General features: G+C 44.2%; 1 protein-coding gene across 3 annotated transcripts in view; it reads left to right on the forward strand.

The window, feature by feature from the left end:
- SNX18 (sorting nexin 18) overlaps positions 1-27,808 on the forward strand; it is an 89,336-nt gene that overhangs the window by 30,679 nt on the left and 30,849 nt on the right. Inside the window, exon 2 of one of the 3 annotated variants that reach the window (XM_073802114.1) lies at positions 21,176-22,508. The exons of 1 other annotated variant lie outside the window; for it this stretch is intronic. In XM_073802114.1, the coding sequence (XP_073658215.1) occupies positions 21,176-21,366 (191 nt within the window). In that variant the 3' untranslated portion in view covers positions 21,367-22,508. Of the gene's footprint in view, positions 1-19,123; positions 19,598-21,175; positions 22,509-27,808 lie in introns of those variants that run through there. One more of the 3 variants, XM_073802116.1, reaches the window with a different exon arrangement.

Consider the following 27,808-nt stretch of genomic DNA (forward strand, 5'->3'; position numbering starts at 1 on the left):
ATCTGAAGGATTAAAAACTGTAGGTGTCAATCATCTAAAAAAAACCCAAAGATTTTCAGATACCAATATAGAATTTTCCCAAGAAAAATTACATGACAAAAAGAAAAGGGCAGAATCATATTTTATATGCTACCCTTTGAATAAAAGAGAAAACAATTATGTTTGCTTATATATGCCTGGATTATTTCTAAAAGTAGAGACAAACAATTAGTAACAAGGTAACATTGTTTGCTTTGGGTTCTGGGAACTGGGCAGCAGGGGGTTAGGGGTGGGAGGGAGATTTTTATTTACATGCCTTTGTATATGTTTGAATTTGAATGATTGAATGTATTTTTTGTTTTAAAAATAAAAATAAGGATAAATTTTAAAATTGACAGAGGGACTAGCCAAAAAAAAAAAAAAAAGATATACAAAGGAGGATAGAGCCATAGCTCTGTGCCAGCGCCTCTGAGACCCGGAAGCAGGTTATCCAAACGTAGAACGAACGATCGCATGTGAACAGTGGACTCACAGTAGTGAGCAAATCAATCTTCATTGTGTTATTCCTTGTTGAAATCCAACAGCATTATTAGGAAGTGTACTGTTACCAGAATGGGTAAAGTTGACTGTCGAGAAATGTATGACCAAACCGTAGTCTTGTTTTCTGTGGTACAGGTTACTCTTTTTGTCTTCCTCCCTGCCCTGTGAAACCTTCCACAATGCTCTGATCCCTGTGTCTGGTCCCTTCTCTGCACCCCTGTCACTTCTGTGATGACATTTAGCAACTAAGCACGCATGGATCCTGGGCTGAGATGGATTTCTTTTTCCTACCACTTAGATTTCAAGTGTGTATTCTGCTCTAGGTATGGTACTATAACTGGCCGTTACGTACATTATTTTATCTACAGAACTCAATTACAAAACCATTTCACAAACAAGGAAACTGAGGCTTCCAGACATTCCATGACGGTTGCAACAGCCAGAAAGAGGCAGAGTTGGGATTTGAACCCAGGTCAGCTGACCCCACAGCTTGGGTTACTCCTATTTGAGAACAGAGGCACAAGTGCTTGAGCCGAGGAGGAGGTGGCGGTGATATTCCCTCTGAGAACCAGCCCTGTCCCCTGTCCTCACTGCCTCGGGACCTGGCCGTGATCGAGGCCTGGGAAGTTAAGTGCAGGAGGACTGTGCTTGGAGAACAGGACCTCTGGGACTCGCCAGGTTTGTGAATCACACTAAATAGCATCTTATGAAAGAAAGGAAAGGCCAAAACTCTGCGTTCGCACCACCAGCGCAAGCAGTGGGCCTTCTTGTGAGGGCTGTTTTCCACAAAGACAGACCTGTGTTCTGGTTCCAGGAGAACAGAGGTGTCGGCCGCAGGCGGACCGGCTCTGCTCAGCTGCGGGCCTGCTTCCACGCAGCCCGTCCAATTCGAATCAGCACCTGGGCAGCAGGACCCATGGTCGCATGTCACTCCCTACCCAGCCCTTTGTGATCAGCCATCGTTTTGACTCTCAGATCCACATATGCCAGGTTGCTGCTGTGTGTTCTCCCTAAACACAACTGGCAGAGCTTGAAAGGCACAAGCTGAGCTCCAGGAATCAAGAGGAAAGCTGTCCTCCGAGTGGATGGCCAAGGGGGTCTCACAGGTCAAGACCAGGAACTCACCATCATGGAAGCTGTTGGGAGTCTGAAGCCCTAAATAAGATGAACAAGTCACCAGTTGCCATGCTGGTTCTTTCACTCCTTCAATACGAAAACTTTGAATGGAACCAGACCACATGCCTTCTGACCAGCACATCCTCTCTCCTTTACTCTGTGGGAAACCAAATCATCATCAAAAGGTTGCTGTGAAAAAGGTAGTTAACCCCAACATCAACACACCTTTGAATCACTTACCTTCGAAAACTTGATGAAGCCATTGGTACAATAGAGATATCCTGGATGCTTATTCATTTGTTTGAACAAATATTTACTGAATGCCTATTTTCCAGGCACTGTTCTAGGCGCTGGGAATACAGCAGTTAACAAAAACCATCCAAAATCCCTGCCCTCATGAATTTACATTCTAGTGGGGGAGACATAATTATCACATGTATTAGTGAAATATAGGATATTTAGATGATTATAAGTGGCATGGAGAAAGAAAAAGTGGGGTTGGGAATGAGTCGTGTGAGGTGGGAGAATTTGTTATTTTAAATATGGGTGGCCAGGACAGACCTCCCAACCTGAAGCAAAGACCTGAAGGACTTGAGAGTGAGCCCTGTGGATACGTAGGGGAAGAACATTCCAGAGCATCAACAGGGCCTCTCACTGTTGTGGCCTCTCCCGTTGCGGAGCACAGGCTCTGGACGCGCAGGCTCAGCGGCCATGGCTCACGGGCCCAGCCGCTCCGCGGTATGTGGGATCTTCCCGGACCGGGGCACGAACCCGCGTCCCCCGCATCGGCAGGCGGACTCCCAACCACTGCGCCACCAGGGAAGCCCTGTTGGGAGGACTTTGGCTTTTACTCTGAGTGAGATGGGAGCCAATGAAGGGTTTGAGGGGAAAAGAGCATGATCCGCCTCATGTTTTGACAGGGTAACTTAGCTGCTCGCTGGGGCCAGCAAAGGCAGAAGCAGAGAGGCCAGTTAGGAGGCTTTGTGATAATCCAGACACACTGGGGGCCACAGTAAAATGGAGGCAGCGGAGGCTGAGGACAGTTGGGTTGAGTCTCCTGACCAGGGCGCCACATCACCAGTACAGAGCTTAGCAAGCCCAGGAACAGTGTCTTCCTTGTTTCCTATGCCCCCATATGGTGGATGACCACCCCTTCTAATTAGATAACTGCTTACTCTATAATTTCACCATCTGCCTTGCTCTGATTTCAGGACCGTTCATTCTCCTTAGCATGGCTCTTCTATTAAGCATTGATTTTGTAACTCAGCTCTCAGAGAACACTCTTAAATAAGAGTGTTTAAGTATAAGATTTAAGTATAATTATATTTATATAAATATATATATAAATATATATATATATATTTATATTTAAGTATAAGTATATCTTAAGTATAAGATTTAAGTCCCTAGGGGCCCCTCCATCACTGTCCCCAAGTATAAGAGCCTGACTAGAGGTCTGACACAGAAAATTGACTTCCATGGTTCTGGGTGCATGCATCTGTATTACAGCAGTAGGTTGGCTATCCTGGTCACGGCCTGAGAATCTTGTCTCTCTCAGTACCGTGATGTCTGCCTGGTCACCATGGTGGCTACCTCTGACCAGTGCTGGTGTCTCCAACATAGGGGTTGAGGACCGAGCGCTTGCCTCTCCATCCACCCTGGGGACCTCCTAACTGCCTGGTCAGGATGCTGTCACGTGATATTTGCAAACTGAATTGACAAACTTTAACAGACTGTTCACAATTCTTTTGGATTCCTTCCCACTACGCAACTATGTGCAAACACTGCGTGCATTGCTCTTCATGGTTGGGCCTGCACCGTGCTCTGTGCTCTGCCCACCGGGTGCCCAGGGTGCCCCTGCAGTACCACTGTCTGTCCTTGGTGAGCCTTTTTACTGAAGCTTCCTTTGGCTCCCATTTGTTCCTTTGTCTTTTGTTTTCGTTTTTTACCATTGTTTGTCTTTTAATAAATATCTGTACATGAGTTGATAAAACTTGAAGGGATTTCTGTCTCAGTCTCTCCTACTTTCATTTATGGTATTTTTTGACCCTGGTTTTACATTATCATCACTTGAGGAACTTTAAAAAGTGTTAAGAAGCCTGGACCCCACTCTAGACCAAATGAATCAGAATCTAGAGAGTGGGGCACAGGCTTCAGCCTGTTTTAAAAGCTCCCCAGATGATTTTGATGCACAACTTGGCTTTCTTTCTTCCCGTCAACATAAACAGGGCCTGGCACCGGCAGGCTGTTGCAGCTTCTCATTCACCAAGGCACTCAAAGTTTCCCTCTACATGAGGTCTTACAGAGTCATAACCAGGGAAGGGATTGAAGGAAGAAAACCTTCATTATATAAATTCAAATCTCTGTTTCAGTTCCAGAACACATGCTCTGTCCTGAACTTTGAATGAATACATAATTTTATTTCATTGTATTTTGTATGTGTTAAAAGGAACGATCTGTTAAATATAAATGATTAAAATATACCACAAAATGGTTTTCCTTCTTTAATGCATCAGGGCTTTAAAGAACCAGAAGTGGCTCCAGCCTACCTGGGGCTGAGGGGCTTCGGCCTGGAGGGAAGAGGACAGGGCAGGGACTTCCAGGAGCCAGGTCTTCCTTTTCTGGCCCTGAGACGCTGATCCCTTCATTCTCTCCTGAAAAGAAGATGTTATGATTCTATGATGAAGGTGGGGAAACTGAGGTTCAGAGAATGTAAAAAAGCTAATTATGTAAAAGTCCTTGTGTAGGGTTTTAAAGTTTTCTGGTTTTTTCAGATGCTACCCCACCCACATTGGACATCATACCAACTAGCCTAGTGTAAGCTGTTTCTTCCCCCCGGACGGCCTTCCAAGTCTTCTTTGTCTGGCTGAATATCCCGCTTCTCCCCTGAGACTGGGTTCAGGCATTTCCTCCTGGCAGCTGTCCTGTCCCGCCTTCCCACCCTGACTTCCCGCATGAGAAGCTCCCTGTGCGAGGTACCCATGCTTTCCTCTGCTTTGCCATGTCTTGCACTTGGTATACTTCTCTTGCTTCTTCTCCTCTAGTCAGTGAGCTGCTTTTCTCTATATTTTCCAGTGTTTAGCACAGTGCTTGGCATATTTATAGGTTGATGGTGAGAAGGAAATAAGACTGGGTGACCCCAAAGTACTATAATCTCAGTGTTGTGTTCTATTTGCTATGCATTTATAATTTATTGACTGGAATCTCTTTGCTATATTTTCCCTCCCTTTTACTTTAAATTGATTGGCAAGCCCTCACGAAAGCAGAAAGAGAGGTTATCTCCCGCAGCTCTCTCTTTGATGAAAGCCTAAAGTCTTCAACATCCGTGGTAATGATGCAATATTTTGTCAGGCTTTTATTAATGGGTGTTTAGGTGGTTTACAGTTTGGGGGGGGTAGTCACAAATGATGCTGCAGTGAGCTTCTTTAGTCATTGCATTAGTTTCCTATCGTTGCTGTAACAAATTTATCGCAAACTTGGTGGCTTGAAACGTAAATATATTACCTTACAGTTTTGGGGATCAGAAACCCAAAACAGATTTCATTGAGCTAAAATTAAGGTATCAGCTGGGCGGCATTTTTCTGTGGAGACTCTAGGGGAGAATCCTTTCTCTTGCCTTTTCCAGCTTCTAAAAGTTGCTTCCTTCCTTGGCTCCCGGCTCCCTTCCATTCTTCAAAACCAGCAAATGTTGATTGAGTCTTTCCCACACCAGCATCGAATCACTCCTACACTGACTGTGCTGCTGCCGCTCGTCCACATTTAAATGACCTCTGGGATTTCATTGGGCCCGTCTGGTATCATCCAGGAGCATCATATTAAGGTCAGCTGATTAGCAACCTTCATTCCATGTGCAGCCTTTATCACCTCCTGCCGTGAACATGAGATATTCACAGGTACTCAGGTTCTGGGGATTAAATTGTAGGCATCTTTGGGTGACCATTGTTTACCTTACTACAGCTACATATCTTTGAACATTTGTATGACTGTCTTTGTGCAATAAATTAACTAGAAATGAACTTGCAGGGCTGGGGGGAGCAAGGTGGGGGGAGAATGCACAAAAATTTTTAATTGCCCTCTTAAAGGTTTAGATTTCCCCTAGCATGCCCTTATTGCCCTCACCCTAACCAGTACTGGTTTTTGTTTTTTTTTTGGCTGTGTGCCATGTGGCTTGTGGGATCTTAGTTCCCTGACCAGGGATTGAACCTGGGCTCTTGGTAGTGAAAGCCTGGAGTCCTAACCACTGGACCGCCAGGGAATTCCCAAGGCCTGAATATTTTGTTTTAAATATTTGCCAATCCTACTGTTAAAAGTCAATTAGTACTACAGAATTTGAAAACTGAGCAAATCTGGCATGTGCATTGACATTAAGAAGCTGATGGGGAGTTCCCTGGTGGTGCAGTGGTTAAGAATCCACCTGCCAAGGCAGGGGACACGGGTTCGAGCCCTGGTCTGGGAAGATCCCACATGCCACCGAGCAACTAAGCCTGTGCACCACAACTAATGAGGCTGAGCTCTAGAGCCTGCGAGCCACAGCTACTGAGCCTGTATGCCACAACTACTGAAGCACGCACACCTAGAGCGTGTGCTCTGCAACAAGAGAAGCCACTGCAGTGAGAAGCCTGTGCACTGCGTGAACAGTAGCCCCTGCTCGCCGCAACTAGAGAAAGCCTGTATGCAGCAACGAAGACCCAACACAGCCAACAAATAAAAAAAATATTTTAATGAAAAGAAGCTGATGGGACACAAAAGTGTTTTTGATCCAAAAGTTGATTGAGTTTGCATTTCAAAGGACTAATGCAGGTGTTTTTCATCTACTTCATCTTTGTAACTGTGTTTTGCTTAGGTTAATATTTAAATAGTTTTGCATTCTCTAAGTACCATCAGTCAGTGAGTAAAGATGTGGCACAGAATCAATGGGAAGGGAAATACCCTATGATGGACATTTTCTTGCTAGCAATTCATAAAATAGGATCTGAAGCCATTGGTTTATTAATTAGTCCATTAGTATTTAATATACTCTTAATGCATGCCAGGTACTACCTGACTTCCAAGAATTTCCAAAACAGTAAAAAGGATAAGACACAAGTGCCAGTACATGGTAGGAGATTTGAGAATTGACTGTACTTGTGTAAAATTCATCCATTGCAATTTATATGATTTAACATTATAATAGATCACCTTTATTTTGGAAAACTTTATGATTTTACCTAAATAGTTAGATATTCAGGCAATGTATCAATATTACATGCAGTTGCCAAAACTTTTGTTTCTTAAAAATTTGTTGTCTCAAAAAATAATCTAAAAACTTGATTTTCTAATATAAGCCGGTCACAAAAAGACAAATTCCACTTATAGGAGGTACCTAGAGTAGTCAGATTCATAGAGACAGAAAGTAGAATGGTGGTTGCTGGGCTGGGGAGAGGGGGAAATAGGACTTGTTTAATGGTTATGGAGTTTCAGTTTTGCTAGATGAATAGAGTTCTGGAGAACAGCTGTAGAACAAGGGGAAGGTACTAAATACTACTAAACTGTACGCTCAAAAATTACTGAGACAGTAAATTTTATGTTATGTGTATTTTACCACAACTTTAAAAAGTCTAAAAAATAGTTATCTACTAAGCAGTCATAGGAGAAATTTACTGCAAACATTTATTGAGTGCCAACTCTGTTGGGCACTTCCATGCATCACCTTGTTTAATTCTCCCAACAACCCTCTGTGATAGGTATTAATTGATCTATTTCATAGGTGAAAAGACTAAGTAACTTGCCCAAAGTCACACAAGCTGGGATTTGAGCCAGATTTATCTTTCTCCTGCGCCCTCATGCCCAATAATTAAAGATGCGTGAGTGAGATGAAAGTGTTTTGCACTGTGAACACCATCCCAAATATTCTCTAAGGTAGACATGCCCATATTAAAAGTGACACAAGGACACAATTACTTAACTGGAATATAAAATTCCTAGAAACATTCACTGGCTTCCCCAGCTGAGGTTTATCTTACTAAACAATTAGGATTTTAATTCCCTTCCTTTCTTCCCTCCTTCCCTCTTTTCATTCTTTTTTTGTTTCAGTATTAGAGTAATGTCTACATCACGGTCACACAGAGCAGTACAACCTATGTTGAGGTAACTTATCATTAAAGTTGCCCCTGCCCGTACCATTCTTTCATTCAGAGAGGGCTGGAAAGATCTGTAAGGGACAAAGGGCTTGCCCTGCCCATTCCTCCCCTAATGTGGGCCCTGGATGATATCACATAAAAAGTCATTTCCTGCTTGGTCCTTATCTCTAATTCTGACTAAATTATTAGCCTTACTTCCTTTACTTGTGTGTAATGGAATTTAGGAATAAAAGTAAAATCACTTCCTATTGGAGTTTACACTTAGGTCCCTTAAAGTTCATGTACTTGGACGCTTTTTTTTGTCCCTGGGGACCATGAGATTGTGTGATGTAGAAAAAGAACAAGCCATTAAACATGACATGCTGAAATTCAGTGAGAATCATGGATTCCTTACTCATGAATCTGGAGCTGCCTCTCCCAAAGGGAGGCCGTGGCACCGAATGACAAATCTCTATGTGAAAGTGTGAACCATCAAGCATGTTCCTTCAGGGTCCCTGTCCCATAAGGAGGGAGAGTGGAGCCCGAATTTGTGCTCTTCATTAGGAGACCAGGCTGCTTATTCAGTAGCCACTACCAAGAGGATGGCCTCTAAGAAGTTTACATTTAATCAGTTATAAGTGTCCATAGTTAGATGGCTCTATGATCAAGAGTCAAACTAGTAACTCAACCTTCACTGAAAACCGATCATCTCCTTTACCCCCTTTGATTATCAGAACTTTTCCCTTTGTCCCCCAAAACTTATTCATTCATTGTCAAATGCTGAAATAGGCTGCTTTTAATGCAACAAACAGAGAGTGACATTTGTTGGATAGAATTAATGGCCTTGAGAATGAAAATACTCAGGGTCTTTTGAATCTTGACTTTTAAATAGACCTTGTGTGTCTTTATTATTCCCCTTATCAACAGGAAGCAGATATACAAAGGAAAGAACCTGATACAAGGCAACAAGTTTTAAAATTTATATATTTTTTTCATCAGACCATGATTATTTGGGGAAGCTTAACATCCAGCTTGGATTTTTCTGAAATGAGGTTTTTGTTTTTCTGATGATAAAATTAATACATGATAAGTAATACCTGATAAGTATAAGTATTATAAAGACAATCGCTCCCATTTATTGAGCAGTTTTCCTTTACGGATGAAGCTCCCTGCTCAGTGCTTGGTAACAATGAGCTCATTCCCTCCTGACGGCCCTGCGGGGTAGGCACTGATATTACTCCGTTTACTGGCAAAGGTGCTCAGGCACCATGAGTGAGGTAACTGGCCAGAGGGATTTAAATCCAGGTCATCTAACTCCAGAACCTGTGTTCTTAATGATAATAGAGTCTCTGGTGTTTCTTTCTGGCTTGTCTTCTAAAAATATTATAAAGGCAGAAAAATTTTGCGTTAGATTTAAATATTCTTTATACCATTTGAGTAGAATGGTCATGAGAAAGGGAGCGATAAGAAAAGGGACCATCTCCTCTCCCCTGCCTTTTTAAAAAATATTTATTTATTTATTTATTTTTGGCTGTGTCAGGAGGTCTTAGTTGTGGCACGTGGGATCTTTCGTTGTGGTGCATGGGCTCCTCTCTAGTTGTGGCGTGTGGGCTTCTCTCTAGTGGCACGTGGGCCTAGTTGCCCCGCGGCATGTGGGATCTTAGTTCCCTGACCAGGGATTGAACTCATGTCTCCTGCATTGGAAGGCAGATTCTTAACCCCTGGACCACCAGGGAAGTCCCTCCCCTGCCTTTTGGCTGCACGATCTCAGGCTAGGACTCTACCTGACGCTCCCCCTTTGTGATCCATGTCGAGGTAGTGCTAACCCTGGCAGGGCTGGTTTGACCTTTTAGGAGACCCCTTGCAAGTCCACTCCTACAGTTTCCCCCATGATTTTGTATGGGTCTGATTTTTTATATTTCCCTTTCTGTTTGAAATAGCTTGAATAATTTCTCTTTTCTGGAGCTGAAGCCTGGACTTATGTGACATAACTATTATATGCATATATAATTTTTATACTTGAAAGCAGATACAGGTTTACAAATTGCTTTTTTCAACTTACTGTTTTCTCATAACTTTTAACAAATTTTACAATTAAGTGTTCACTAGTTGTATGATATTCCTTCATATAAATGTAGCATCATTTATCTTCTATTCCTTTATTAATGGACATTTAGATTCTTTTCATATTTTTACACTTATAAATGAGTAGTTTTTTTGACATAGTGCATTAGTTTTCTATTGCTGGTGTAACAGATGGCTATAGACCTGATGGCTTAACACAACACAAACTTACCTTGAAGTCTGGGAAGCCAGAAGTCCAAAATGACCCTCACTGGGCTGAATTCTAGGTGTTGGCAGGACTGCATTCATGCTGGAGGTTCTAGGGGAGGATCTGTTTCTTTGCCTTTTCCAGCTTCTTGAGGCTGCCCACATTCATTGGCTCCTGGACCCTTCCATCTTCAAAGACAACAATGGCTGGTTGAATCCTTCTTACACTGCATAACTCTGACACTGACTCTCCTGTCCCCTTCTTTCACTTATAAGACCCTAGTGATTACACTGGGTCTACCTAGGTAATCGTTGATAATCTCTCTGTCTCAAAGTCATCTGATCAGCAACCTCAGTTCCACCTGCAGCCTGACTCCCTGCCATGTAACATAACATATTCACAGGTTCTAGGAATTAGGATGTGCGGGGACCATTTGGGAGAAACATGATTCCGCCTACCACATGCAATAATTCTGCTTTGAGGAGTCCATCCAGCAGAAAGAAGCAGAGATGCAGATAAAGGAAAATGTTAAAGCTTCTGACATGTCGAATATAATTGTACCAACTTATATCCCATTTACAAATTTGAAAAATTCCCATCTCATTCTCACCACAGTATTGCTAGCATGGAGTATTACTGTTCCTCAACGTCTTTCTAACATCGGAGATTAATAAATACAACACCCGCATGTGATAGAAAATTCAAACGCTACAAAAGAGTACACAGTGCAAAGTAAGTCTCCTGCTTACCTGTATCCTCCAGAGGCAACCACTGATGCCAGGTTTTTATATATCATTGTAGAGATATTCCATACATTTATAAGCACATGTGTAGATGTGTCCCTCCTTTTTACATAAATGGTAGTATACTGTGCACGTTCTTCTGATCTCCTCATAGGTTTTCGAAATAGGATTGGTGTGGGTAAATAAATATACTATCTCTGATCTAGAAGTTCTATATGTTCGAAAATAGCCACAATTAAGGTTTATTTTATTTTAGTGAATGATGGACCATATAGAGACCCTCTCTTTTTTTACTTACAAGCATGAGTGCATTAGGATTCCGTTTTTTGTAGGTGCAAAGGCATACTGAAAGAAGTTCAGTCTCTAAAGAGATATGCAACTCCATTATTAGATCTTAATGTTGTGTTTACACTATGAAAATGGATGGTGTGTTCTGTAATAAGAAAACAGTAGCTGTTTCAAGCTCAGAGAAACTTATAGTGTAATGTATCAAAATGTGTAATAAAGCAGATTTTTCTACTATGAATTCATATTTTTATAAAGAATTATACTGTCACCACATCTAATAATCTCTTTCTGAAACTCTCTGTAGCATTCCCCAACTGTGGTTTGGAAGATAACAGTTGTGATGGAAAAAAACCTATTATCAAAGAAATTCAACACAGCTTCCTTATATTCAAATAATAATCAGTTATAAAACAGAGAGAAAAAATACAGCATTCACAATAGTAGCAAAAATTGAACACATAGGAAAAAACATTAAACACATAAAAATAAGCTATGAAGTTTTATGAGACTATTACAGAGGGTGAATAAATGGAGAGATATAATTTTTTTTAAAGTATAGACTCTTAAAAATAATACAACTTTCCTCTGGTCTCTACATTCAATATAAACACAATCAAAACTCCAGTAAATTTTTGAAGAAAATTATTAAAGTGATGCTAAACTTTATCTAGTAATTAAAGTGTGCTATCCTAGAGGAGTACAAAAGAAATTTCTTCGACTTCTAGATATCGAGCCTTATTATAAAATTACACTAATTACAATAGTATGATATGGAGACAGAACTAAACAGATCAATGGAACAGAATATGAAGTCTAGAAATAGATTTTAATTTTAAAGGAAACATGTAGATGCAAAAGAAGGTCCTCAAATCATTGCAGAAAAGATATCATTATTCATAAATAAATTGGGACCAATTTGCTTCCTGTTTGAAAAAAAACAAATTATAATCCTTAAAAAATTATAAATCCTTACGATCAGATTTATTTACAAAACATAAACCATCAACATTTAAGATGAACATTTATTGGAATGTTGTTATACTCTTGGGAAAAGAAATAATTTTGCTTCTCTAGTTTTCTTCTCTAGGATTTGACAAAACATTCCATTCCACCCCACACTCTTTCTTTAGATTTGTCAAACTTGGGCAAGTACAATCAAATTTTGCTGACTTGGGAACAAAGGTGACTTAGCCTTTTTTAAGCAGAAGCATGGATTTTATTGTGTGTGTGTGTGTGTGTGTGTGTGTGTGTATGGTGTGCTTTGGTCCTCAGGAATTGTGTGTGAGGACAAAGGTCACTGGGAAATGAACTAGAGTGAGGATTTTCTGGCCCAGGAAAGGTTGGGGAAGAGTAGAGTGTGAAGGATCCTGTCGGAGCTGTATGTACAGTGAAGGCCAAACAGAGGGAGACCTGAAGCAGGCAGAGAGTATCATATAAATTTTGAAGTAGGCAGATTTAGGGCTTTCCCCAGCCCTAAACTGCCTTGGCTGGGAGATGAGGATGTTTCCCTTTGTTCTTATGAAAACGTCAGGGCAATGTGATGAACAAAAGGAAAGGCAGGGAAGAACAAAAGGAAGGTGCTGGGAGGATGTGTTTTGCTTTGCACTGCATGTCCTACTCTCTTTATAGAAACCAGAGCCACTTAAGTAGTTCACTCTAAACCACCAGAGTATCTGCTAATAGGCAAGTGAGTACAGACAAGATCACAGATTTAGCAGAAGCGGCTATTGGCTGTAACAGAGTGGTGGCACCCTGGAGGATACTCGGGAAGTATCCCATGCTGGCCCAGCCTCTCAGAGCACCTTGGCACCCACTTCTTGCCTGGTGTCTTGGGGCTCCCTCCACGTCTGTGGAGGCCGCTGGGTGCCAGTTATGCCTGGGATCTCTGCGTGGAATATTCTGTGGAAGTGGGGAGTTGCTGCTGGAAGGGAATGTTGGTCCCTGGGTTTGGGAACTTCTCCTGTGTGTAATGAGTGCCTTCCTCCCTAATGTACTATTTGCTTTTAAAGTTTCCTTAGAAACCATGCATATAATACTGAACTCACCCTTGGCCCCATCCTGACACATTTTTTGTGGAAGTCACAAGAACTCTTCTTTTTAATTGTGGCCTTTTGCTTCTCCCCGCATTCCCTCGGTCTCCAAAGTGTGACCATTCAAGAGGGCCAAGGCCTCATTTGTCAAGCCAAGATTTGTGTCTGTGCTCTTGGCAGGACTTGTTGTTAACCTTTCAATACTACATCTCTGAAGGAAATTGATGTGCTCTAGTGACACACTTTATGTTAGAGACTTTGTTGGCGGTGGTAGAAATAACAGCAGTACACAGGCCCGGTTCCGTGGCATGTGTGGGCAACCCCATGCCGAGCCATGGAGATGCATGAGCTGTGCCCTTGCCACATCACCTGGTCTCCATCGGCAGGCCCTCAGTGGACACTCCCACTTCTCTTGTTGTCCTTTCCACCTTCTCTCCACCCCAAACTTCTGCACAACCACTGCCCTCCCCATTCCCAAAGGAGGGGGAGCTGTGGGTCTGAAGGAGGACAGTGCCCACGAAAGTGCCCAAACCTCTTTTTTAGTTCCTGCTACCTCCGTATAACCCAGCCCTGAAGAGACTAGACTTAGCCGTGGGAGTGCCAAGTGACTTAGCTAAAACGAGCTTTGGTTGCAAAATAATTTGGGTGTTGATTATGGTTATGGTACAGAGAGGCCTCCACCTTCATTACTTGTGGCTGGAAACACAACCCCCATATTTAAGTGGTACATTTTTTCTAAACAAAAAGTGTCTTCTTTTTTCCTGATTGTCTAAGTAATATGAACTCATCGTAGAAAGAATTGAGAAAATACAGAAGGGTGTAAAGAAGAGGGTATCCATCCCCACCCCTGCCCTCAAATAATCTTGGTTAACAGTTTGGGGGGTCAAACTTTCTAGGCTTTTCCTATGCATGCACATACATTCATACTTAAAAAAAAAATGTGACTGTACCATTCATGATGTTTTGTAAACCATCTGATCGATTGCCACACAAAACCAACCTAAAACTTAGAGGTATAAAAGAGCAACCATTTTATTACAGCTCATGAATTCTCTAGGTGAGGAGTTTGGAGTGGACATAGCTGGGATATCTTGCCTCTGCTCCATGAAGTCCAGGGCATCAGCTGGGAAAACTCAAATGGCTGGGAGTAACTGGAACATCCGGGGTCTGGAAATACCTAGAGGCTTCTTTCTTCGCTCACAGAGCTAGCACCTGGTTTGGGCTCAGTGAGATTTTGAACTCAGCTGCAATTGTTGACAAAAGTACATGCATGTGACTTTTCCATGTGGCTTGCGCTTCCTCACAACATGATAGATGCAGGGTAGTTGAAGCGAATGACGAATCTAATGATTGATGTCCTTATGAGAAGAGAGAAATTTGGACCCAGGCACACAGCCACAGGGGGAGTATGCCATGTTAAGATGGAGGCAAAGATGGGGGTGATATATCTATTAGCCAAGGAATATCAGGGATTGCCAGCAACCACCCAAAGCTGGAAAGAGCCCAGGAAGGACCGTCCCCTAGAACCTTCAGAGAGAACAAGCTCCTGCTGACACCTTGATTTTGGATTTCTGTCCTCTAGAGCTGTAAGAGGATAAATGTCTGTTGTTTTAAGCCACCAAAGTTTATGACAAGTACTTTGTTACAACAACCCTAGGAAGAAAACGCAGTTACCCATATCGACATAAATCTGCATCATAATTTCATAGTTGCACAGTAACCATAGAACGCTTAATCATCATTTACTTAATCAATCTTTGATAGGTCTAAGAAATTTCGTTCAATAATTAGCATGGGGCTTCCCTGGTGGCGCAGCGGTTAAGAATCTGCCTGCCAGTACAGGGGACACAGGTTTGAGCCCTGGTCTGGGAAGGTCCCACATGCTGCGGAGCAACTAAGCCCGTGCGCCACAACTACTGAGCCTGTGCTCTGGAGCCTGTGCTCTGCAACAAGAGAAGCCACCGCAATGAAGAGTAGCCCCTGCTTGCCGCAACTAGAGAAAGCCCGCCTGCAGCAACAAAGACCCAACGCAGCCAAAAATAAATAAAAATAGAAAAAAAAAAAAACGATGAAGTTAAAAAATAATAATAATAATTAGCATGAGATTATAGTCTATGCAAATAAGTGGGTGACATAATCTCTCTCACAGACTTACTTTGTTTCCTCCACAGGGACCTAGCATTCAATACATATCAATTAATTTGTAATCACCAGCAAGAGAGTACCAGAAAATACAAAGTTTGATCACCTACAAGTATTATATTAAAGGATTCCAAATATTAAGGATATTAAGGATTTCAGGAAAGTCCTGTCCCTTCTGGAAAACTGCTCGGTTAGGTGACTGGAGGAACAGGTTAAAGCTTCAACCTAACAGAGCACTCCTATAAAACATCAAATATTTTGAAGTGAAAGTGATTGTAGTACGAAAAGGTTAAATCCCATTGCTCTTTACTGATGTGATCCTTCCAGTTCCCCAGCCACAAAAGGAGTTTTAAACATCTAAGCCTCTTTGCCAAGTGTTAAGAAATGACTCAAATGTAATCCTGGCAGACGACTAAAGAAAGGTACCCTGTGCGTTCTAGACCTTTTCTGCTGCTTCTTTATGACTTCTGGGTTGGATGAGGCCTCCTGTGTTTTCCTTCTCGAGTTCAGTTCTCTGTTTGTTTCTTAGCTCCATTTGTGACTTCCTCTACGCAGAAGGGCGGGCACGGGGCAAACCTGGAAGGGAACCACGGTGACCCTCCTTGTCCCTCACGGTGTCAAGTCAGAGCAGCAGGTGGAGTGCTTATTTCTGTAAATTACGAGGCTGCATGCCCTTCCAAGCTCCTCTTTTCTTTTCTTCCATAGACCACGAGTCTTCTCCAAAAGTGCCTGTAGGGAAAAAAAATAAAGCCTGTTTTAACTCTAAGATGCTTGGCAGTGCTTTTGCTATTTTCCAGAAGTCTTTAGCTTCTCTGAACACAACGGTCTGGACAACTGTTTGGAGCGCAACAAAAACTGCCCTGAATCCTTAGCTCAGTATGGAAATCCAAAGAAAATCGTGCTGCACACGTAGGTGCTCATTGAGGGCTACCTGATTGGAATGGGTTGAAATGTTCACATTTTCTGAATATCTGGGAGGTGGTGTCCTCGGGAAATGCCCCCAGAGAGACCTCCCCATTTCCCTCGGGGCAAATGGAAATGTATCTGCTACCTGGATGGAGAGTTCTTTTTGCTGCTCCCAGAGGCTGAGTTCTGTGTCTGGTTGGGCAGGGCCTCCCCTGTGGCTCACCACTGTGCTGGCTCCCAGCAGGCCGGAAGTCCCTCCTTGTGAGGCTGTGTTTGGGTGGGGTGGGAGGGTGAGGAGGGAGACTGGGTGCTGCACACTTGCCCTTTCTACTCCCCTGCAAATGATAGCTGAGTGTTTGTTGGGCCCCTACTCTGTATCACACCCTAGGATCAAACAGTTAACCAAGCCGGCTGGAGGGAAGTCACTAAGTGCCTCCCCAAGATCTAGTCTCCTTTCTTTGCTAATAGAGCCCTAATTTGTGTGTGTGTGGGTGGATGGAGATGACAACCTGTTCAGCCCTAGGTGATTGATTTATTCATGTTGCCAGCCTCCTGTAGAGGTGGCCATGTAACTGTTCAGAAGAATCTTGATCTTTTTTTTTTTTTTTTTTTTTTTGCTGTACGCGGGCCTCTCACTGTCGTGGCCTCTCCCGTTGCGGAGCACAGGCTCCGGACGCGCAGGCTCAGTGGCCATAGGCTCACGGGCCCAGCCGCTCCATGGCATGTGGGATCTTCCCGGACCGGGGCACGAACCCGTGTCCCCTGCATCGGCAGGCGGACTCTCAACCACTGCGCCACCAGGGAAGCCCAGAATCTTGATCTTAAGGATAGCAGATTGTAGTTTATGAGACTGGTCTCAGCAAGACTTTCAGCCCTATCTGCTCCTCAAGCCCCTCACCGCCCCCGCCCCTCCAACTTTGTCACTGCTTGATGAACTGAATGTGGTGGACGTGATCCTGTGTGACTCCTGGAGCAGGGTCATGAAAGGTGCTCTGGCTGCCACCTGGCTCTGGTTCTCCTGGGACACATGCCTTTGGAGTCCCGAGGTGTCCTGTGAGCGGTCCAGCCACCCTGCAGCCGCTGTGCTGGGGGGAAAGAGAGGGGTGCCCAGTGAACCCAGCTGTCTGAGTCTCCCTAGTCCTGGTGCTAAATGTCTGAGTGGACGAGTCCTAGGATGATTCCAGCCACCCACCCCCCTGCTTCGAGTCTGCCAGTCGAGGCTGTAGACAAGGTACGTCAGAGACAAGCCACCTCCCCACGTGTATAGTCCTGGCCCATGGACTCCATGGGCCTCATGAGTGGTTGGTCCATGCCACTAAGTTTTGTGGGGATGGGTTATGTAACCATAGTGACTGGAACACAAGGCAACTGTGGGTTGCAGGTATCCCTGAGGCTTGGAGTCCTTGGGATGTAGTAGTTTGGACTCCTCTCAGCAGAGTGGCCAGTGGGAATGAAGTCCCTGGAGAGTTTCACAGCCTCTGATTCCGCATCTGGACTAGGTGGCTGGGTTCAATCAGAATAGACCTCAGCCCGCTGGGATCATTAGCCTTTGCCCTGATGGTACTGGTGAGGACCAAGGACAGAACAGTTTGTTGACGACTTTTGGCTGCTTCAGCACCATCCTCCCTTTCTGATCCTCAGAGTAGCATCTAATTCATCAGAGTAGCAGCATGAACTTCAAACCATGGCCGAACGACGCAAGGATCATTCCCCTTCCTCCTAATGGGGCCACAGCAGCCCTGGAGCCTGGTGTTTATTTGGTGTGGAGCAAATAGCTGTGTTGTTCTAAATGAGGATTCGATTCTGAGCTTGATTTTAAACCTCAGTCCTCTAACTCCATCAAGGCTAAGCCAGGACACCTTGGCAAGTCATTCATCTTCTCAGAAAGTGTTTCCCATCTGTAAGAAGGGAGATGAGAAAACCCGTGCACAGAATTAGTATGAGGATGAGGAACATTTAGATGTTTCGTGAATCCATATTAAAATAGACTCTGCCCCTCTCCCACCTCCTACTGCTCTAGCAATGGCAGGAGAAAACTTAAGAGGCAATGTATTCTGGAAAGGGCAAATCGAAACTAGCTCAGGGGAGACAGAGCAGAATCCTAGGGCTAGGACTTTGCTTTTGGTAGGGCCTCATTTTTATGGAGAAGAAAATTGGAGCCCAGAGAGATTAAGCAACTTGCCCATAGTCACACAGCTAATTTATGGGAGGGCTAGGATTTGTATTTAAGTCCTTGTTGTTCTTTCAGCCACATTAAGCTGCACAAAGTAATTCAGGAGAAGGGATGCAAGAGGTTAAAGCAGATGTAGGGATGAAGTGGGATCCTGTAAGAGCTGAGGGCTTGGCCTTCCTGAAGGCAAGTGCAAAACTGAGACAGGGTGGCTGAAGTTCTGGAAAGGCCAGGAGGAAGGGGAAGGAGTTACACATAGTTGTTTCCTTCCGTCTCCTTCTGAGTTTTGTGTGCAGGAACTGAGCAAGTGGCTACAACACCATGTGTGCTTGTTGAAACTCCCATGAATTTTGAGAGCCCATGGTGTGAAGTAAACTGGGTCAGATCCAAGCCTGACACAAAGCAGAAAGAATGCCACAGATCTGCAAGTTGTTACACAAAATGCCCTGTTTTGCTCCCAGGCTTGCTGGGTCCCACCTCCTTCCCATCTGTAATTAAAGCTCTTCAGGAGGGGCTGGGTCTATGGCTGGTGGAAAATCAATGCGGTATTTCTGGATGTCAGGTGAGCTCCATGCCTCTCAACTCTTCAACCTAAGCCCATTAATCAAGTCTGATGACTTAATTTACTTTAGGAACAAACACATCCGTTGCAAAGTGATACATCACAAACATTTCCACTTCCCAAGTGCCAGGGGAGTTAGCCCAGAGAAGAAAGGAGAATTAAGCCTTTCTCTAAACAGAAACATTCTCCCTTGTAAAACCGGAGACAGAAGATAGGATCTGAGAGTGTTGACTGGCTTCTGTGCTGGAGATGCCAATCATTTCTTCTCTGCTCCTAGGACCCACAGCAGAGGCCCCAAGGCCCCGACCACCCTGCCTCCAAAGCAGCAGCTGGTCAGCCCTTGGGGAGCCCAGCCGATTCTCCAGCTGTGTGTGTACTTGGGAATAGGAAGCGATAAGCAGTGAGCTGAAAGCCATGTAGACCAAGGAGCTGAAGCTGCATTTTTGACTGATCTCCGGAGAGACCAGAATGAATCAGTTGTACAGCAGCAGCGAGAGGTGCTACTGCCCCAGGGCGAGAGACGGTGATGGAGAGAAGTTACCTGGTTGCAGATGCTTCCCTCGAGGCTTGCTGTACTTCCTGCTCTGGTCCTGCAAGATGTCCCTGAACGCTTAGAATAATTTCCTCCTCATTTCTATGAGCTTGAGAGGTTTCTATCTCCTGCAACCAAATGTTTTTCTTTACTAAGATGCCTACTGCGTGCAATTCCAGGCTCTCTGGAGAGAGTCAAGAATGATCAACATCGGGCTTCCCTGGTGGCGCAGTGGTTGAGAGTCCGCCTGCTGATGCAGGGGACATGGGTTCGTGCCCCGGTCCGGGAAGATCCCACATGCTGCGGAGTGGCTGGGCCCGTGAGTCATGGCTGCTGAGCCTGCGCATCCGGAGCCTGTGCTCTACAACGGGAGAGCCCACAACAGTGAGAGGCCCGCGTACTGCAAAAAAAAAAAAAAAAAAAAGAATGATCAACATAAGGTAGCTAATTGATCCCTTTGAAATAACCTCCATGTCTTTTGTTCCTTCATAAGTACACCCACACTTATCTACCGTCCTGTTTCACTTACAATATCATTTAACCAGTTTATTATTTACTAATTATTCAAAGTTTGTTCATCTTTACTCTCTAACTGGACTGAAAATGGCCTGATGTCAAAAACCATGTCATATATAATTTTTGCACCCCCTAATGGTGACTGGGACAGTATCAGACGTATTTTAGCCAATAATTATAATAACTTTTTTTTTTCTTAAATAGCAAAAAAAGTGATTACAGAATCAAGAGCCAATCCAGTTATTTAATAAATGCAAATTTTACTTATTCCCTCCTTCATTCATCCATTTATCAGTCACTGGTTCACTTAATCCATCTGGTTTGAGTGGCTTGGAGTTGGAGAGCTTGGGAGAAGCTAAACCAATTCAAGCTTCCTGCAACTCCCCAAATGGAAGGTGATATAAGGGTCTAGTTAGTAGGATGCAGAGGAAGGTACCCATGTGAGGATTTTAGGAGTGAAATCAATGATACTGAGAAACTAGAAGGACTCTGGATTGGAAAGGGAAATTAATCAAAGATGGGGAACAACCTCAGATTGTTCCCAAGAGGACTCACTGGTAAGGTCCTGGGTGTAGCTAGGGTGTATGTGTGGCTGGCCTTAGGAGTATTGCAAAGTGCATTTTCCTCCCTTTCAAGAAATTATTTTTCTTGAAAAACAAAGAAACAGTAGTTTCTAACTATAGGAGTTGAACAAAAGAAATATGTTGTCCTTCTGAACAAGATATGATTTTGCATTTGCCAGATGGACTCAATAGTCGTCTGTCAATAATGCATTTGTTTGTCCACATGTAGACACATTTAATTATTTAACGAGTTCATACAGTCTGGCTCAGGTTACACTGGCTAGAACACACATACACACAAAACACACACACACATACCACACACACACAGAGTTCCAAGGTAGGCATTTGCCTGATGGGGATTATAAAACTGGTCAATAAAATAAAAAGCATTTACAGAACAGCTCTGCAAAGTACAGCTTTAACAAATGCTAGCCTCTGTCATTTCCCCTTCTTAAGCTTGGACTTACATTTGAATTTTATATTCATTTTTGAAGGATTGCCACATTTAGCAGAAGGTCTCAAAAGGGTTTTTTTTGATGGTACTTATAAAAAAAGTCTGAATTTATAGATTAAGAAAGTGATGGGCTAATTGGCTTTTCAGCAGGACTGCACTTGCTCTCTTGCTCTCTCATTTTTCTTAGGAGCCTACTTTTACAATTTATGATTTATGTTCATGATTTTTTTGTGTGTTTTATTTTGTTTTTGTGGTACGCAGGCCTCTCACCGCTACAGCCTCTCCCACTGCGGAACACAGGCTCCAGACACGCAGGCCCAGCGGCCATGGCTCACGGGCCCAGCCGCCCCGTGGCACGTGGGATCCTCCCGGACCGGGGCATGAACTTGCGTCCCCTGCATCGGCAGGCGGACTCTCAACCACTGCTCCACGAGGAAGCCCCATGTTCATGATTTTAAAGCTCCTAGAGCCAAGCACTTCTGACTGCAGGGAACTCATGAGCAGGGCATTCTGACAAGGTAGAAGTATGACGTGTTTCTTGGGGACATTCAAAAACCAATTTCCCATGACACAGTAGAAGATAGCTTAGAACTTTTGACTTTTGCTTTGGGGGAAACTTTGCTCAAAAGTGAGTACTGACTGTCCTAAGCGGTGTGAAGCTGGGGCCAGCGGTTCCCCAGGAAAGGGCCATGCAGGGGGCTTAATGGAGGAGGTGGAACTCAGAAAGGATACTAAGGAAGCATTGGAGCTAGGAAAGCAGAGAGAAAGGGTAAAGGCCTATCAAAAAAGCTGACCCCCTAGTCCCAAGGAAGCAGAGGGTTGTTTAAAGAGTATTGTGGGAGATCAGATTAGAGCGGCCTGTTCGGCCAATGAAGGTTGTGGTGTATCTTTGTATTCCATGGCCTAGAGTCCACTTCAGTTCTCTTCTATATCCTCTCTGTGCCAAGGTGTAATGTGAATAAACCCTGAATAAATAGAGTTATATTTGGGAAGACGAATCTGGTTTCGCTGTGTAGGAAGATCAGAATGAGAAAGACACTAGAGGTGGGCGGTGGGGACCATCTAGGAGCAATTGTCTAGGAAAGGAGTGAGTGTTTTAGGAAATTGGCTGGGATTGCTTTCTCACTCTGGGGTTATAGATTCCAAAACAACATCATGCTGAAAGGGGAAATTTAAAGAATATGGCCTGGCCTGGGTCCACTTGGGTGTAAATGAGGATGGATGTCTCGTCTGCTTCTTCCCAGGCTCTCCTCTGCGCTGTGGGCTTACCCCCTGCTCCCAGGGCTCCCTTCTCCCTCCCTTGTACAGGGGACTGGGGTGCATGGGCAGCTTCCTGCTTACACCAATCAACAATCAACAAAAAAAGATCCCCAGTCTGGTAAAGGCTAGCAAGACTTGTGGGCAGCTGGCCATTTGGGGATCTCTTGTCCAGACAGATCTCTTGTCCATCTTCCCTATCAAAGTCCTCCATGCGGGTGGTGGTGGTTTTATTTATTTATTTTTAAAATATTCATTTATTTATTTATGCTCCTCCAGGTCTTAGTTGCGGCATGTGGGCTTCTTAGTTGTGGCGTGCAAACTCTTAGCTGCAGCATGCATGTGGGATCTAGTTCCCTGACCAGGGATTGAACCCGGGGCCCCTGCATTGGGAGCGTGGAGTGTTACCCACTGCACCACCAGGGAAGGCCCGGGTGGTGGTAGTTTTATTTAACCCAATCTCTGTTCAGTTACTATCGCCAACATAGCAAAACATCCAACTGTCAATGCCTGTTTGGATCTAAAGATGCAGAGCATGCTGTGTTAAGAGACAAACCCAGAGACACCACCACAATCACCTCCAGCCAGCACTTACTCACCAGACTGAGCTCAGGGCCATTGCCAAGGCAGTGCCATTTCCGGCTCTTTGTAGGGCATCATTCAGGGATCTGAGAGCCAAGAAAGCCAACACATTGTTCAGGTTGCCTGTGAGAGTTTGCCGAGGCCTGGGCACAGGGCCTCCATAGAAATGGGAAGTAGAGAGCTTTGTGGAGTAAAACTCAGGTCATGGCTAAAACTCTGCTTTCAAAGCTTTCAAAGCTTCTGGTCTTCTTGTTAAAAATTAGGAAAGTGAACAGGCCCCTGGAACTAGACACCTTAATCCTGTATCATTTATTATGTTTTAAAAAATCTCTTAGAAGGCAGCAGTTGCCTGTGTCTTAAATTGAAATTATTTGTGACTGGGTCAGAAATCACAAGACATCCCATGAGCATTAACTAGAAAAGTTCAGGACACAAAGTTATATGGTTTCAATGGTAACGTGTTTTTTAAAAATTTTGTGTTTATATCATTTTGTTCTAAATGTAGAATCTACTTAGAAGTTGAAAAAAGAAAAGCAAAATACATAACTTATTATCACTGGCTTTAAAAGAAAAAACCAGCCATGATATCTGGTTGTAGGGGAGAGGGTTAGTAACGGTGCTTATGTTTCCAATCCTTCCAAATCTCATCTGTCCTTGAGAGTTTGGTTCAAGTCTCTTCTTTATAAAGCCTTTTCTAAAACAGCCAAATTCACCTCTTTCTTTTCTGAACAGCTATAAAAATTATAGTCAGTACCATACAATTTAGTCCTTCCTTGTAAACTGTATCATTTACCATTATATGTGCTGCTCCTGTTTCCCCCAACCAGATGGCAAGGTATTTTAGAAAGCATGGATCCTGTTATTTCCTAAAAGCTGAGCATGTTCCTGAGTGCATCAGCACTCAGTGTATTTGATCAGCACTTTTTGAAAGAAAATACTATTGAGCATCTAAGTGGGGCTCATTTCAGGAGCCAGGTCTGGCTCTGGGTCTTCCCTTTACTGCAGGGGGAAGCTCGGGCTCAGTGTGGTCCAGCTGGACATGTGGAGGTAGGTCATGATGATGCCAATCATTCCTTGTTGACAGCCACGACCGGCAGGGGGGCATACTGGTTAAGAACAGTCAGCAACCTAGGCTCAGATCTAATTTTGCTCACTTATTAGCTGTGTGGCATTGGACAAGCTACTTTACTAAATTGTACTTTCCTTGTGTATAAAATGGGAATAAAAATAGTACCACCTCATAACATTTTTTCAGGAATAAAATAAATTATGTAGAACCATATGTCCCACTTCACCAGTTGGTATGTAGGTAATGCAATTCCACCCGCTGCCTCTGGATATGCCACTTGAGAGCCCACATGTCCAGATTAGGAAGTGGACATGTGGGTTTGGGATACAGAAATATCAACAGAAACAGCAAGAACAACAATAAAAAGCTGTCCCTAGCTTTTCCACAGGTAGGGGAATCGTTACAGATTATATGGCACTTAGGAAAAATGTTTCTCTTCTTTAGAACTGGGAGCTTTATGTGTGTGCTCCAGTAGCTAACCACCAGAAGAACGAGGGTGCCCAGCTTTTCCTCACACGAGTGGGTTGTTTTGGAAGGTGACCAAACCCCAAGAACTAAGACCCATCCCAGGCTGTGCTGTGGAAATGCCTCAGTTACTCGAGACCGTATTTCCTGGGCCAGACAGGCCAGGCTGGGAGGCTGGCACATTTCTTCGATTATGTACCTGAGCCTTTGTAAGAAGGTAAAGCAGTCATATGATGATCTACATTTCCTGACGAGCTTCCTGCTTTCTACTTGGGAGACTGCCTGGGGAATTGGCCACACAGGATCAGGCAGCAGAAAGGCTCAAAGGTTGTGCATCCTTTTGTGCTGGGTGGTTGAGGTGGGGTGGGAGCCAGAGGCCTTGTTCCACGCTCTTGGTCTTCTGTCACACTGGCCTCTGTGATCTTAAGTAAAAGGGACATGGAGGCTTCCCTGGTGGCGCAGTGGTTAAGAATCCGCCTACCAATGCGGGGGACATGGGTTCGAGCCCTGGTCTGGGGAGATCCCACATGCCGTGGAGCAACTAAGCCTGCGTGCCTAGAGCCTGTGCTCTGCAACAAGAGAAGCCATCGCAATGAGAAGCCTGTGCACTGCAACGACGAGTAGCCCCTGCTTGCCGCAACTAGAGAAAGCCCATGCGCAGCAACGAAGACCCAACACAACCAAAAATAAATAAAGAAATATTTTTTTAAAAAGGACATGGGACTTCCCCTGAGTTAGATGACCACTGTGAGTGATTTGCTGAGCCCAGCTTGTGAGGGATTGGTAGGAGAATGTCCCTAGAGTGAGGGACAAATTATTTAGTAAGGATGTGAGTGTAACAGGAGCATAAACAAAGGTCTCATGACCTGGGACTCTGGAAATGGCCAAGTTTTGTGTCAGGCTGTAAGTTCTTTTACACTGTAATGTCCTTCAGCCACTCCCAAACCCTTCACTAGTAACTATCTACATCTACAGTCTGGCTGTGGGGAAATAAGGGACAGAGCTGGTCACGGGACGTAGCTTGCCCATGTCACCCGTCTGTGAGGCCAGCAGCAAATCCAGGGGAAGCCAAGGCTGGAAGGAGCCTATGATATAGAAGCGTAGTTGTGTGGCGTGTGAACAGACATATATGCATGTGGCGCAAATAGAGCGGAGGAAGGGACCCTTGCTGGGGAAAAAGGAGGGGACTTTGTAAGGTGATGGCCAACTATTTTGACTGCAGCGCCTCTTCTAGTGGGGAAGCGTGTTCCAGGTGGTAGGGTTGAAGCCTCCCCCATCCAGACAAATGGTCCCCTTGGGTATCCAAATGCTAGTGGAACAGCCAACCTACTCATCCAGTCAACCTCTACTCTCATAATGAATTTTTAAAATCTGATAACCCACTGCCTTACCCTGTCATCAAGTTTTGGTCTAGGCTATCGTAGTCCATCCAATATTTTTAATAATTTTAAGTCTCAAAAAAGAAAAGAAGGGAATTGTTTGTTCTTATGTTAAAACTGGCATGTAAACAAGTGGTTAGGGAAGCAGTTAATAGTAATAGCAAGCCTGGTCAAACCAAAGCTACAATCTATTACTGTCTTGCCCTAAAAAAGGGAGTAGCTCTTATGAGAACAAAGGGCTGTTCTCCAAAATGTTCTTACCTCTGTAGATGGAAGACTGTTTATAACTTCTAAGAGACAAAAAACAAAACTAAAACAATAAAACTCTTACTGTGCTGTCTCTACACGGTGCCTACTACATGCACCTGCACGCCGTGTGCCTTCTTTATTGGTGTTGCCAGGGTTCCAACCTGTTTTATTGTGCCCTTCCTTGCTCCCAGAGTCTCCTGCTCTCTTTCAGACCAGTGAGCGATGAATATTACTGTGGGTAACATCACCACTTATTGAGAGAGAAGGAATACAGCTCCGTACTTTCCATTCATGTCAGAGCCAGAGGCTGCAAGTTTATCCCCTATACTCATTCTCTGCTTCTTGTGCACATTAATAAACCCCCCATTGTTATCTGGCACATGGCCCCTAGGGGACAGTTTGCATGTCCCTGCTTCCCTTGCAGCTAGGCATGGCCATGTGACTTCATTCTGGCCAATGCATTGGGAACAAATGTGATGAGCCATCTGCCAGGATGTGCCCTTAAAGAGAAGGAGTATGCCCTCCTTTGCCCCTTTCCCTTTCATGGTAGAGGGCCTCTTGGACTATTTGTAAGAAGGCAACCTGCTAGGGATGCAAAGCAGCAAAATCCAGGGAACTGAGTTTCTGACACCAGCACCCAGTGTCCTACACTTCCCCTTATTTCACAGCACACTGTCTCAGGGATTTCTTCACAGTATCCCTAGGCCAGAAAGAAAGGCTTAAAAATTCGATTTATTAAGTAGTTGTATCCAAATAATTTAATATGTACTTAGGTCCTAACAACATAGACACCACCTGAAAAACCAGTACAAATAAAGATACTCTTATTTCATTCTTAAATAACTACCATCACTTACTAGTGAGATGTGTGTATCTGTGGGGCACCACACAGCTTCTCAAACCTTGGATTCAGATTGGGCAACGGTACCATCTTTTACTTGTATTTTATCAGAACAACCGATTACCACAATCTGGGTGGCTTAAAACAACAGAGATTGATTCCCTTATAGTCCTGGAGGCCAGAAGTTGGAAATAAGGACAAAGTAGGATTACGCTTCCTCCAGAGGCTTCTAGGGGAGATTCCATTCCTTGTCTCTTCCAGTGTCTGGTGGTTTCCTGGATCTGCCATTGTATCACTCCGATCACTGCCTCCATGGTCACGTTTCCTCCTCCTCTTCTCTGTGCCCGTCTCTCCTCTGTGTATTTTAGAAGGACACCTCTCACTGGACTTGGGACCAACTCCTGGTTGAAATTCAGTGACAAAGGCTGGAACTGTTGGTCAACTTTATTCCTGTCTCACATTTGTTGGCAACAGGTGATACTAAAATCATGGAGAGTTTAATAGCAAACCTCGTGAGGCAGTTTGAAGAAAGAGCAAAGAGAACTGGCCCATGGAGCAGGCAGCAAGGGACCGTCAGGCTGGCCTCACTTGCGTCAGGGGCTGACACTGTCATCTCAGGCTTGCGGGGGCAGGTAGCAGGGGCCGGGGGAGGAGCCTATCCCCGGTGCAGGGCTTTGTCCTAGGTCCAAAGAGGGGCTTTTCTCAGCAGTATGCATTCCACCCAGCTTTGGTCAGGAGTCAAGAATTGTGCAAAGCAAGCACTGTCTCTGGATGCAGGGAGAAGAGATAAGACACAAGCAGACAGCCTCCAGAAAACTGAAGGCGAGGAGGGGTGAGAAAGAACCTGTGGCTCGTCAGCGATTCAGAAGAAATCAGTTAACGGCCATGTTCCTTTTTTTTTTCCTCTTAACTGAATGTTGTCAGCTTCAGTTTTGATTTCAGAAAGCAAGATAGATCCTCGGCCTTCTCTCAAAGTGTTTTTGCTCCACTCCACCTACCTCCCACCCCAACCAGGATGCATGTCAGAGCGATTAAGTTGGGAAGGTGACACT

This window comes from Tursiops truncatus, chromosome 3, assembly GCF_011762595.2.
Source record: "Tursiops truncatus isolate mTurTru1 chromosome 3, mTurTru1.mat.Y, whole genome shotgun sequence".
NCBI classification, from domain to species: domain Eukaryota; kingdom Metazoa; phylum Chordata; class Mammalia; order Artiodactyla; family Delphinidae; genus Tursiops; species Tursiops truncatus.